The sequence below is a fragment of the Lygodium microphyllum genome, chromosome 25, assembly GCF_053477565.2.
Source record: "Lygodium microphyllum isolate KBCC chromosome 25, Lygodium_microphyllum_v1.1.10, whole genome shotgun sequence".
In the NCBI taxonomy this organism is placed as follows: Eukaryota; Viridiplantae; Streptophyta; class Polypodiopsida; order Schizaeales; family Lygodiaceae; genus Lygodium; species Lygodium microphyllum.
In genome coordinates this window covers 102384485-102398559 of record NC_141159.1, presented here as the reverse complement: position 1 = coordinate 102398559, position 14075 = coordinate 102384485, and the positions used below count along the sequence as shown (strand labels likewise).

At 41.4% G+C, this 14075-nt stretch overlaps 1 protein-coding gene across 1 annotated transcript; it reads left to right on the top strand.

Annotated features, from left to right (window-relative positions):
• Positions 1-983: 983 nt before the first annotated feature.
• Positions 984-9048, top strand: BRS1 (alpha/beta-Hydrolases superfamily protein). The gene is made up of 10 exons (XM_087667345.1): positions 984-2885; positions 5423-5530; positions 5995-6090; positions 6195-6287; positions 6436-6524; positions 6718-6987; positions 7124-7254; positions 7411-7506; positions 7595-7700; positions 7997-9048. The coding sequence occupies exons 1-10, from the start codon at positions 2564-2566 to the stop codon at positions 8144-8146; spliced, it is 1461 nt and encodes a 486-aa protein (XP_087523471.1). The 5' UTR covers positions 984-2563; the 3' UTR covers positions 8147-9048.
• The last annotated feature ends 5027 nt before the right edge of the window (positions 9049-14075 follow it).

Below are 14075 nucleotides of genomic sequence, written 5' to 3'. Positions count from 1 at the left end.
TCATACAAAGTAGCAAAGTAGGTTGGTTGATCATTATGCCATTGATTCATGCTATATTGCAATATTCTATAGAGTAGCCACCATTTGTATAGCCAAGTAAATCCATGCCTTTGTGCATTGTTCATTCTTTATTAAATTAGGTCACCATTTCTATAGTTAAGTCCTTTGAAATATTGAAATTCAACAACATTGATAAACTACTATATAATGTGGAACATTAAGGGAAGTGAAGAGTCTTTCCTCTCAAAGACTTAAAAGTTAGATGATCCATCACTTCTAGAGTATTATAGTCTTTGAAGCAATAAAAGCTTGTGGGAGACTATTGAGTCTCGATGAGCCTACCTTGTAAGAGCAATGCTCAAACACCTATAAATACACGTCACCACCTTAGTGTTAGGAGCTTCTCCTTCGTGTTGGGACCTCCTTATAAGAAACAATCGTGTTGGAAACTTGGAGGGAACGAATGAATGTTCGACCTTTCTTGGATGGAATAAGAGATATGTACTATGATTTGGGATGGTACAATTCAAGAGCATGCACGTTGGAGATGGCTAAAATGGAGGTGAGGGGGAGGAGGGGGGTAGACTAAGAAGGTGCACGATATAGTAGGTACTAGGTAAACAACTCTACCTGCAAAGGCTGAGGTGCATGTGCATGCGTTTGAGAAAGAGGCTACAAAAGGCCCTAAGGTGCTAGTGGGACTGATAAGCTCATGATAGCCATGGTCCTAGCTAGCCTGTAGGCCAAGAAATTTGTTGGGGGGGGGGAAGGGAGAGAGAGAGACAGATAGATTGTGCACGTAGCTCAACGCCAGCTAGAGAGAAAATCCAGGGGGAAGAAAATGATAAGTCCGCAGATCAAGGAAGCCGCGAGAGAGAGAGAGAGAGAGAGAGAGTGTGTGTGTGTGTGTGTGTGATGAATTGAACTTTGAAGGACTGCTTTCTTGCAGAGAATTGGGCAGCTGGTAAAAGGTCTGAGAAGAGTAGCAGTCTGATCGAAAACTACCTTTGGTTAAAAAAACGGACAGTGAAAATAGATTATAGGGGCGCACAGCTGACATGGAAGTAAAGCTAATGGCGGCACAGGAGAGAGAGAGAGAGAGAGGGACGTTCTAACTCATCTAGTTGGGAGGGATTAGTCTAATAGAGGCTCATGTCTCACAGTCTCTTACCTGGCTCAGTTGGGCCAGCTGGTGATGCGTATTGGTAAGTTGTAACCAGTAGGCAAAGCTGGCTGCTGAGAGAGAGAGTTGAGACTCGAGAGAGAGAGGACTGGTAGACTGTGGTATTTTTTGCTTGTAGCTCGACAGTTGAGGAATTAATAACAAGACTGAAATGTATCAGATCACCAGGGGACGTAAAATCAGTTGAAAGCCAAAGGCCTCGTCAGAAGAGAGGGAAGACTTGAGCTGTAGCAGTCTACTCTCACACGCAGTCTCTCTGAATGCTCGTCTGATGAAGTTCCTCTTCCCCCCCCTTCTCTCTCTCTCTCTCTCTCTCTCTCTCATTCTCATTCACTTAAGTGTGGGGCAGCTTTGCTCAGAGATGGTGTGCATCGTCCGATTAACGTGTCCACTGTGCACAGCCGAAATTGCAGATGTGAGAGATTAAGGAGAGAGAGAGAGAGATCAGAGGCCGGAGGCCGGAGGCATCAATTCTGCATGAGAGAGAGAGAGAGAGAGAGAGAGAGATAGGGAGAGCATAGAGCATCAAGTCTGCATGTTTGTTGCCCAGAGCATAGAGCTTTCTAATCCTCCAGCTTCTCTCTCACCACTCTGAGCTTGAAAGATCACATACAAAATACTGTTGACCTTTCACACGCATCACGCACAGCTGCCTACCACCACGTCGTCTCAAGGCTTCTCTCTCTAGACTCTCTCTCTCTCTCTCTCTCTCCGCCCACGTCTGCCATGTGTTGTACTTGGGCGGGTTAGCAGGGACTCGGCTTGCACAAATCGAGTCGACGTGCCTTTTTTACTTGATTTGATGATCTGATTGAGAGAGAGAGGCCCGGGGGGAGGGGGGCTATCATTTATTCTCATCTTGCTCGCCTTCAATTGTTGTAGGTCAATCCCAAAAGAAGAAGGCTGCGCTTGTTTGCTCATGAAAGCAATTATCACCGCAAACAAAAAAGGTTTCCATGGAAATTCACATTTAGAGGAGGGGGAAAAAAAGAAGAAAAAGGGCGTATTACATAATCCCCACATGCATGTCGATCTATATATATACCAATTTGCACAACAGTAGCCCGCCTCAACAAAACACATTTCATCATCACCTCCACCACCGCCACCATCATCATCACATTCCCTTTGTGGGTTCCAATTCTTCTCTTTTTCCTTCCCCCCCAGCAAGTCTTCCTAAGTTCCTTGTTGGGTGTCTCGTTTTCATTCAAAAGTCTCACATAACCATCTCTCTCTCTCTCTCTCTCTCTCTCTCTCATACCAACTCTAGCTTGCCATCATTACCCGGGACATCCTTTCATCATCTCCTGTGTCGTCATTGATCGATCTTCATAGCAATCCCTTAGCCCATCCTCATCATTACCACTATCATCGACCAATATGGCTGCTAGAACAGCGGCTACTTGGGCTAATTTACTAGCCATTTGCTTGCTTGTGACTACTTCTCATGTCCCTAGTAGCAGTGCTACGATAAGTAGCGGCGTAGCCAAAGCTGGGATGAGAGAAGAGAAGGAACGACAGCACCAAAGGCAGGACCTGATAGATAGAGACAAGGGTCTACCTGGGCAGCCCAAGGTGGGGTTCGATCAATACTCTGGGTATGTGACAGTCCACGAGAAGGATGGGCGAGCACTCTTCTATTGGCTCACGGAGGCAACCACCCGGGCAGCCTCCAAACCACTCTTGCTCTGGCTCAATGGAGGTATTACTCTCTCCCTCTCTCTCGTATATCCTTATCATCAATGAGTGGCTCCATTAAACTGTATCAAATATTACCTATCACTTGTAGCTTTTCTGTAACGTTGCTTTTCTATGAATTCAAACGATCATTGCCTTCACCTCATTGCAAAGAAACTGCACTAGTGTTTTGCATTTTCCTCTCTCTCTCTCTCTCTCTCTCTGTCTCTCCCTCTCCCCACTCTTAACTTTATCTCTATGCATCCTTGCTTTGCTATGAAATGGTTGCAGCACCAACATGCATCCCTGCTTTGGTATGACATGGTTGCAGCACCAACATGCATCCCTTTTCATGTGGCTCAATTGAAACACTCTCTCTTTCCCAGTGTGGTACTCTTCTTCCTTTCCTAAGTCTTGCTCCAGCCGCACATAATCATTTGAATGCATCAATGTTTTTTCTTTCCTTCCTCTCCTAAAGCCGACTTCAATTGCACACATTCACTCTAATGCACCTATGTTTTTCTTTTCCTTCCTTTCCAAAGGTTCATTCAACTGCAAATTCATCACTTGAATGCATCAGTGTCCAACTTATCTTACTTCCCTAATGTATACCTCAATTGCCATCCATCACTTGCATGCATCTTTCCTTGCCACTGAATTGAAGCATCCTGCATGCACTCTAGGTGCTGAGTCATCATTCTGCAGAGCAAACAAGCTGCATTGCGTTGATGCGTTTTCTAGCCTGTCGCTAATTGCAACTAGGACTCTTAATTAGCAGTCTATGATAATGCCCATTATCATCCTTCAAGGTTAATCTTGTGGTGCCGAAAGTATATATTAACTGTAGTCCTTGTTCGGGAAAAAGGAGTCAGCGTTTGCATCCTCGAGAGAAGATTTCTCTATTCTCCACTCTATTCATGATAGCGACTAGCATTCAATGACAAATAGTTTTTTAAAATAAAAAGCATAAAGAGATGCACGTAAACCCACCAACCTCTTCTCTCAGTCCCAAGTACACTGCTCACAATAAATACCTCCCGAGTAGCAGTAGCAGTAGCAGTAGACACCTCACGAATCTTCCACTTTTACAAGGCCCAAGGCTTCAAGACTAGTTGCACTGCCGCATTCTGATATGTATGCTTTTGTTTTGTTATTCTTCACATGCTAAATTCCTCGTTTACATCATTTGGGTTTTTGCATGTAAGGACTCGGGGGAGAAGGCTTCCTTTGGTATTGGGTCTTAAATTTGCAACGTATTAGCTCTGACTATCTTCTATGTAGCAAGGACTCTTTTTCTCTTGTGGATACAGCAAATCTGTACTGAAAGTAAAAGATGATAAAGGGGGAGGAGTAACAGAGCTTCCTGTTTTATAGCCAGGAGTCAGGGCGCAGGACTACGGTCTGCCCGTTGACTCTTAACAGGAGGATTAAGTGATGTTTGTAAGGTTACTATTTATGGGGACTGATAAGGTAGTAAATGGAAGGTAGTACTCTGTGAGAGAGAGAGAGAGAGAGAGAGAGAGAGAGAGAGAGAGATTTTGCTTGTTTCAAGTTTCGCGTGTCTGTTAAGCAAGTTGCCAGGCAGACATTCCTTCGATCTTTTTTTAGACCTTTGTAAAGTAATTTTCAAGGAAGTACCACATAGATTATTGCCACATCTTTGTTATACCGCGAGAGAGAGAGAGAGAGAGAGAGAGAGAGAGAGAGAGAGTATTTCAGAGCTCTCAATTATACAAGAGCATGGAGTTCTCTCTCCAACGAAAGGCCTGAAACACTGAACGGTACTTGTTTTTTTCTTTTTTTAAAGTCTCCTGAATCCCCCCCTCCCCTCTCTCTCTCTCTCTATCCGCTCTGTTCTCCGATTGCCATGCGGCCCCAGGCCTCTGTTGTATTTTGTGCCACATTCAATCCAGTACATTATCATAGCCCTGTTCAAATATGCCGCTCAGGCAACCGTTGAGGGAATTGGACTTAATAGAGCCCAAAGCTTTATTAGATTTATGCGTCCAGGTCCTACCAAATTAATGTGATGAAAACCCTCCAGCAAGAATTGTAGCTAGCATAGAGTTGAAACTATGTAGGCTAGCCTTCGGTACTGCTCTGGCAGTGTGTCAATGTCACCTAGTAGACAAACCATGCTCCGGTACGTAATAAAGCCAAATTATATTTTCTGTAAGCCTAATTGGATTGCTTACATGCACTAGGACTAGGACTGGTATACAGAGCTTTAACTGGTATACAGAGCTTCAAATAAATGTTAATAATCTAGGCCAACAGTTGAATTTTGAGAGCATACACACATCTTTTCGCATTTAAAAGAAAACAAGAGTGCATACCTGGGCGAATGGTGCCAAGAGAAGCAGTGCATTTTCCATCTCCATGCACAGAGTCTCTTGCACGCATGCATACGCGTGTGCATATGCATATGCATATGTGTTCATGTGGAGACAGTCGGATGTGCTTGGACTTCGACACAGTTTCCAAAAAAAAAATCCCTAAAACTGAGAAAAACTGTGATTGCATATCGAATAAGAAGGTAAACGAATGTGATCTGGTCTGCAGGTCCTGGTTGCTCTTCCATAGCCTACGGGGCAGCAGAAGAGATAGGCCCCTTTCGAATCAAGAAAAATGGAACTGGGCTTTACCTCAATCAATACTCATGGAACAAGGGTACTGTTTTAAATGCCAATTTGAGGTTTTGCTTCATTAACTTCTCAGAGGAAATATCTATTGAAATGGCTTCTGATTATATCTCACAAGCATAAGAAGTCTTGGACATTTTCCCATATCGGAAAAGGGAATGTTTTCCCTTGGTTTTCCTTAGTGTTCATCATCATGAGGTTCTGCTTCTGAGGTCTCGCACAGCTAGCTAGGCATAGTTGGGGGCAGCAGGCTTCGGGCCAGCATCCCCCTGCCCCCAACCATATGCCTAGCCAGGGATGTGGTGCCTCCTGAGCAGAAGCTCAGGATGTTGTCATAATTCGGTGTGGGAATTAATGTGTACGACTTCTTGTGGACGAAATGTGCCAAATTCGTTTGTAACAAGCTCAAATGTTTTAAGTCACTAGACAGTTTTCCAATAAGATCGAGCTTTTGGAAGGTCTCACGTTTATGACGATTTGGAAACTTTTCAGTTGCAAACATTCTGTTCCTAGAGTCTCCTGCTGGAGTTGGGTTTTCTTACACCAACACTACCACTAACCTTCTAGATACTGGGGACAACCGGACTGGTGGGTTTACTTGAATGAGTAATCTCTCACCTTGCTCTTTAGCCTCATTTCTTTAAACACTTGGTGATTTGTGCTTAGCTCCTGCTTGATTTCTATGTTTGCAGCTGAGGATGCATATGCTTTTCTCGTCAAATGGTTTGAAAGATTCCCCCAATACAAGTACAGGGATTTTTACATTGCAGGAGAGAGCTATGCAGGTTTGTGTCTCCTTATTTAATAGAGTTAATATGTCGTAAAATCAGCCTTTCATCATGCTTAGAGTTATTTTTATGGGCTGCTGTGGCTACTTCTTCACCTTAGAGAATGATTTTTTTGTTGTCTTTTGGTGGCTGGATTTTACCTCAGGTCACTATGTGCCGCAGTTGGCTAAATTGGTCTATGAGCATAACCAAGGCTCTCCTAAAAGGCCCCTTATGAACTTGAAGGGTTTTCTGGTACAGTGTTCTTACCTTTTTAGATCTCCTCATATGAGTGGCATGTAAATATCTTGATCTGATTTTCAGATGGGCAACTCCTGCTAAGAAGTGCATATCTCCAATCTCTGTGATGCATAGATTGCATTTTAGACTATGATTCCCTCCATATGTTTGCAATTTCAGGACAATTCTGTGTATGGGGCTTTTGCAGGTGGGCAATGCTGTGACAGACAACCAGTATGATAACCTTGGAACTGTTGACTTCTGGTGGACTCATGCCATTATATCAGATAAGCTGCACAAGAGCATCCTTGAGCATTGTGACTTTTCAATGGTGCAGACGTCAAATGTTTGCAGCCAATTGATGAACTCAGTGAGCAAAGAGACTGGCCACATTGACCCTTATGACATTTACATGCCATCATGCTCAAATCCCCTGGGAAGCAGACCATTTCCCAGGCAATACCAGTTCAAGAAATCAGTATGGCCATAGTGCATTCTTGTAACTTGCTTTCTGCTGGGTTTACTTTCTCTGAAATTTTTATTTAAATATTTCATCAGTTTTCCTCCTCAGTACACATGATTGTAATGAATGCTAAATTTGTCATATCGGTCAGCTTTTGGGGCGATTGCCGGGATATGATCCTTGCATTGAGAACAATGCAGAGGTTTATTTCAATCGTCCAGATGTACAACAGGCTTTTCATGCTAACAGGACAGGAATCCCCTATCCTTGGACTGCTTGCAGGTAACTGCTAGTCATTGAATAATCGAAGTTAAGATCCTTGGGCAAATATGAATCAGCAGGAAACTGATGACTAATGCATCTAATCAAATGATGAACAGTTCAGATTACTGGGTTGATATGATCTAATTTGCCTGCAATGTTCTCATTGTAATCCAGCTCCACCTTGATTCGCAATTGGCAAGATTCTGCTGTGTCGGTGCTGCCAATCTACAAGGAACTCATAGGAACTGGATTAAGGATTTGGGTTTTCAGGTAAATTACTGTGGCTACATTGAGGCTAAAGCAAAATGGGACATTTGATAGAATATTTTAACAGGTGCTATGTGAAATATGGCTGCAGTGGCGATGTTGACTCTGTGGTTCCAGTCACAGCAACCAGATACTCGCTTGCTCGTCTTGAGCTACCAGTCAAAATTCGGTGGTATCCATGGTACCATGAGGAGCAGGTAACTAATATGACTGAACTAAATCAACACCTCATCATTGAACTGATTGGGCTTGGAAATTACACATGCACATGTTCTTCCATCATAGGCCTTACCTTCAGCAAGTAATGCAGCTCTTATTTCACCCACTGACTCACCCACCATCTCCTCCATTGTTTTGAAAACATGTGATTATATAGGTTAAATTACATTCACAGTGCATCATCTCGGCATGAAGCCACACAAGCAAGAGCAAGTTTTCACATTGATTAAAGCGAACATTTGACCATGTTAATCCATGATGTGGTGGTGGGCAGGTAGGGGGTTGGACAGAGGTATATGAAGGGCTCACCTTTGCAACAGTACGGGGAGCTGGGCATGAGGTGCCCCTATTCCAACCAGAGCGTGCATTCACACTCATTTCTTCCTACTTGGCTGGCCAACCTTTACCCACAAAGAACAATTGACAAGCAAAAAAACAGACAAGGGCCACCTCCTCGCCCTTGGAAATGTAAAATTAGAATTCTCAATGAAAACAACCCCATCTTTGTGTGCTATGAATCATTGCAAACCTTCTTCCCGAAAATACCATCTGCACATTATTCCTAGGTTTAACTGTCTTTGTGCATACATCTGGACATGAATATATAAGAGAGCAAGACATACATATACATTATTATTTGCAGTAATTAGTCATGGTGATAAAGCAGAGCAACCCACCTGTGTGCCATGAATCATTGCAAACCTTCTTCCCAATCTGCTCATTCTTGTCCTAGGTCTAATTGTCTTTGTGCATACATCTGGACATGAATATATGAGAGAGCAAGATATATACATAAACATTATTATGTGCATCGATTAGTCATGGTGATAAAGCAGGGGTGTAGATCATTGTTGCAACATGCATGCAGCCATTGTCAAGGTGCAATCTGTATGGAAGTAAAGCTATAGCAGTGATTCTAGAATCCCTATGTTCCGTGTACAAAATGTAACGGGTTGGTGAATCCTTTTGTCACATCTTGAAAGTCTATATTTCTGGAGGGAATCCTCTCTTCCAAGAGTAGCCCCACTACCATGATCTCGATCTGACATTGTAAAGACTTTCATCGAAGGGGTGGCCAAACATTGATGTCTTGCAAACCTCTCTTTCACCATGCAGAAGTTTTATGCAGCTCCCATGAATCATCACTATGCCTCTTAAAATTGAGAAAAAGTTTCTTAGCTCTCACATTTCAAAACTTGGAACCGGCAAGCTTCCACCAGTAGTGAGCCATCTTCTTAAGGCCTATCTGCCCACATCTCCTGCAATGTAACCCTTCATTTGTAAAAGGCAGAGCATTGCCAATACATAAAACTTTACGTCGTCTTCTGATAATGTCCCTCGAGCAATTCTACTAGAATTTTTTGATCTATTTTTTGGGTCCTAGTAGTTTTCTTGTACCTCATGCTGCCTGCGTGACCATCTTGCACAGAAAAAGCAAATCCAGAAACAGAGCATCTTCTGCAATGTTGAGTTTCAGGGATAGAAAGCAACACTGTTGAACACTGATCCTGTGAAGAGATCATACTGCCCCTCATTGCATAGCAAATGTAAAGCTGCCTGAGACGCTAAAATGTAAATACACTATATAAGGCATAAAGCGGGATTAACCAAGGATCATGCCATGCTGAACACTTGAAATACTGCGACTGTTTCAGACATATATGGCTGATGGGCATGCTGCAACTGCTCTAAGAGGTACAAAACAGACTGCCAAAACTGGACCAAGTTCTGCAGGGGGATGGGCTAGAGCATTGCCCGGGAATCATCCTCATGAAGACATTCTGAGTTCTGAATCTTGCGAGAAATCTGCCCCTCTGAAAACTGGCTCTTGGTTCGAATTCGTGTCTCTGCATCATCTATCCAAGGAGCTCCTCCTCCTCCTCCTCTCTCTCTCTCTCTCGCTCTCTCTCTCTGTCTGTGCAAAGACCCACCGATCCAGACCAGCTTCGTGATCCATGGTTGCTCACGGGAAACCAAGCTTTCAAGTGAAATGAATTGCAAAAATTTCCATTTAAAAGAACCAAACAAAATCTAAAGAAAAACCTTCAAACTTTAGCGTCTACCATGATATACAAAAAAAACATCTATATGAAGCTGTTCTTTAAGCTTCCATCCATCGTGGATGTCCAACATAGAAGTACGAATCTTAAGGAGCTAAAAACCCAACCAATCAAATCGGCAGGCAAGGGTGTACATATGGACTAATTTTTATCTCTTAGATATGGCACAAGCCCGCATACCCTTTGAGGTCTCAAATTTCTTGTCTATAAGCTCTATGCTCGTAGAGTAGCTTTAAACTTCCAATCTTTGATTCTACAAGCATAAGACTTGATTTTTTGCTTCTCCCATAGAATGATTCTCCCATTTCTATAATCATTCAAGATGGTAAGTAGGGGCTCATTATTGCACACAAGAGCATTGCCCTATGAGAGAGAGAGAGAGAGAGAGAGAGAGAGAGAGAGAGTTTAATTTTCTCAAATAAACTTTTCTTTCATGAAAACCAGAACATCCACACATCTCAAGGCTAAGTAGACCATTTGATTGAAGTTAAAAATGGGTGATTTTTGAAGAACATGCACCGCCTTGTTATTGCACTATTGTATAAGCATTTGGCCTGAAGGGTAATGCTAACAAAGCATCTTGCAACATTTACAAAGCAAAATTGGCCAATTAATTGCTCTAAATTCGAGTAAAGCTAATGCATTGAAAAAGTATAACCATGCATGAGGAGCTAGGTAAAAAGGAGGCAAGGATTAAATGTATGAGAGTAACTTCACCTTCCATAAGGCTAAATTAGCACACCCCATGCTCAATGTTTGGAGCATTGGAGAAAGAAGACCATGTGTTCAATAGCCATGGTCAGAATTACACATATTGGACTATAAACAATATAAAGTCAATGAACTTGAACTATATTTATGCCTAAAAACTATCAAAATGTAACAAATGAGCTTTATAAAGTTCATGAACTTGACCTATGCTTATGCCCAAAATCTATCAAAATGTAGCAAATGAGCTTTAGATAAAAGCTTGCTTCTCCTTAGAATGAAGACGATTGCGCACTTTCAATCACATATGGATTAGCAGACGTATTGTATGTTTTTTCCTTTCAATCTACCATGGAGTTGGGGATGCATCATAGTACCATCAAGAACAAGCAAACACTCGTTTATGTATGTGTGTGCAAGTTTTGGGGTAGCCATCTATTTTTAATCCATTTTGGACCCATCTACAATTGAAGAAACCATCTAAAGCTTGGGATCTCTTTTGGAAGACTTCTGAATGAGAGAATGCACGAGATATGCTCATACATCCATATCAAAGTAGAGTAACAAGTGTCACTATGTAAGATTTTTAAGACACCAAGCTTTTTTGAACCTAGAGTAGGCCATTCTTCATCTGGGTAACGATCTAACACTCAATTGTTCATCGAAGTCCTTTTGGGGATGCATATGCATGCAAAGTTGTAATGTTTGGGCCTTGCAAGGTGATTGGTCTACCCAACAATATCAAGAAGGGAACCAAACATCTATCGATAGGAAGCTCCTTCAACACAATCATCAACAATATTAAGGAGCATCTCTTTTACCAATAGACAATTGCTTGGTCCATTGGTTCAAGAATCTAGGCTTCTTTCTCTCCTCTTTAAGTGACATGTCAATTCACTTTCCTCAAGACTAAGAAGTTACGCCTTCCTCTTCTCTCTCTTCTCATGGAAATTGGAGGTTTCTCTCTCTTCACCTCTATCCCACCCTTAGCAATTAAGGCTTAAACCCTAAGCCTTACAAAGGCTTGAAATTCTCAAAGGCTATATGGTGGGTGGGGCCTCATCAGTCGACTAACACGCGCACTAACTTCACACCAGAGACTAGCACGTGCTTCATAATGGTTCACAATCAATTAGGGGACTTCTCTCCTCACTTAATTGATAGGTTGATGCCACTCACAATTCTTTAAGAAATTCAATTGATACGATTTAAAGCTTTAAAAATTTTAACAACTTTTTAAAAAAGGGTGGAGCCTTACAAAGCACAAAAGCCCCCCTTACAAAAAATTATGTCCCTTATTCCTATGTGATTTTTATAATGTCCAAAAGAATCCTATCACTAGTTTCAATTATTGTCCAAAGCAACTGTTTTGCATATGGAAGAGATCTTCTAGGACTATCAAGAGTTTGTTCCTATGCAAGGATATTAATTTCAAGATGTCAAAACCTTCCAACACAAACAATGTGAATATGGGATTTAGCTTTCCAAAGTGTCTTTCCAACAACAAATTCCTCTTCTTCAACATAATTTGTAGAAGTTACAAATTATTTCAAGAGTGGGAACGACAAAATTCAACTACATAAGCCGAGGGTGATCACATCACTTGCATCCTATGAGGCGTCTTCAAAGTGCAACAAACCAAGGACCAAAAAGTTCATAAGTCTATTCAATAGCACCAAATGCTCAATAATGTGGAGCAAATTTCAAGACAAAGTCAAAGAATCCTTTCTCCTACTTTAGTTCTATCTCCATGTGAGGCAGAGTTGGATAAAGTTATCTTGGTGGCAAGAAGGTGAAAGTATGGCTACCTACACCAAAAGATTTTAGTAATGACTTCTTTTTCTATCCATGCTCAAGGAAGTGTCAAAATTTATGCTCCAATGTGAATATGAAGATGGACTTCAAGTCGACATCCAAGCTAAGCTCAACTCTCTCAAATCCACTTCTCTTTAGGATGTTATTTCTTATGTCAATTATGTAGAAAAAGAATTCCAAAGTATTGCCCAAATTCTTCTGGTCAACAATCGTCCATAGAACAATTACAAACTAAAGAAATCCTTTAATCCTATCGCCCTGATTCTTCTCTATAGACTCAACCACATCCAACTTGTTGGCTTTAGGGTTGTAGGAATGCAAGTACATAGCTTGGAGAAGAAGAAGCTTGAGAGAGCACAATAATTCAAGGTGTATTGAGAGGTATCAATAGATAAGATTTATAATAATAAGTATACTCTCAAAAGAGAATAGGGATTAAGGCAAGGTTGATGAAAAAAAGCATCCTAAAGAGGGGAAAAATGCCCAATCCTTCTAAAATGTACGGAAGTGATGCGGTGAACAAGAGATGGCTCACATATAGGGAAGTGCCATGCCCAATTAGTAGTGCATGGAACACATGATTCCATGTAATTGCCATTGTACTTTGACTATCAATGAAGGTGGTGTTGGCAAATGATTGTCCAACCCCCAATTTAGCTAAGAGGCATCTAAGCCAAACACATTCAACCATAGTTGTGAAAGTTGCCTTGTACTCAGCTTCACAACTGGAAGTGACCACAATAAGCTACTTTTTGTGCAACCATGATATGCATGAGTTACCAATCATGAAGAAAAATCCACTTGTGGATACATGAGCAATGTAACAACTAGCCCAATTAGAATATGAATAAGCATACAAATATAGCAGTAGTGATCTCCCCTTGGGATAAAACAACCCATGGTACCAAGTATCACTCAAGTAGCAAAAGATCTCACTTCATTGTCTACCAATGCTTACTACTTGGGCTACGCATAAACTTGCTCACCTATGAAACTAAAAATTGAATGTTAGGCCTTGTAATGCATACATAAATCCAGCATTCAACAATCTATTGATAGAGGAAGGTATAAAAACTATCTTCAATATCATGAAGGCTCAAGATCAAACATGTCTCCACAGTAGTAGCAATAGGCTTGCAATATTCCTGACCAAATCTCTCCAACAATTTCTCAACATACTTTGGTTGACATAAAACAACATGTCATTAACATAAACCACAATGATAAGAGACTTTCACCTCGTGTGTAATGTATGATATGTGCCCTCAATGAAACTATTTCAAAACCATGTGCAGTCAAGTGTAATATCCCTAAAGTAATCTACATCCTCATATTATTACCGATTATCAAAATTTTGAAACAATTTAAAGCCCGATATACCATCTATGAACGAAGGTTAGACAAGTTGCATCGCACCAAACATTAACTTGTAGAAATGCATAGAAACTACATGCTAAGGAAAAAAAATTAAACATTAATAAGATTAAATAACAAGGAAGATAAAGAAGATTATTAATTTGGGGTGGCTATTAAATTCTTCGATTACACCTTCCCTCCATGTCGCCTCCTCCCTCATTGCCACCTCACCCTTCATTCTTCATGTTGCTTCTCCCCTCATGTCACCTGTTCGCCACCTCTTCCCCCCCCATCACTATCATTTATCATCCCTCTCCCCCTTGTTGGTAGCCTGTGCCTCATCCTCCTCCTCAACATGTGTGAAATGATCCCCCTCCCTCTTTACATTGATAAAATCAATTATTTTTAAAGAAA

Bases quoted from the DNA above. Each gene is read 5' to 3' on its own strand.
- BRS1 (XM_087667345.1), top strand. From the start codon at position 2,564: ATGGCTGCTAGAACAGCGGCTACTTGGGCTAATTTACTAGCCATTTGC. The intron at 6,525-6,717 runs GTACAGTGTTCT...GGGCTTTTGCAG, and splicing joins TGAACTTGAAGGGTTTTCTG to GTGGGCAATGCTGTGACAGA. The intron at 7,701-7,996 runs GTAACTAATATG...GGTGGTGGGCAG, and splicing joins CATGGTACCATGAGGAGCAG to GTAGGGGGTTGGACAGAGGT.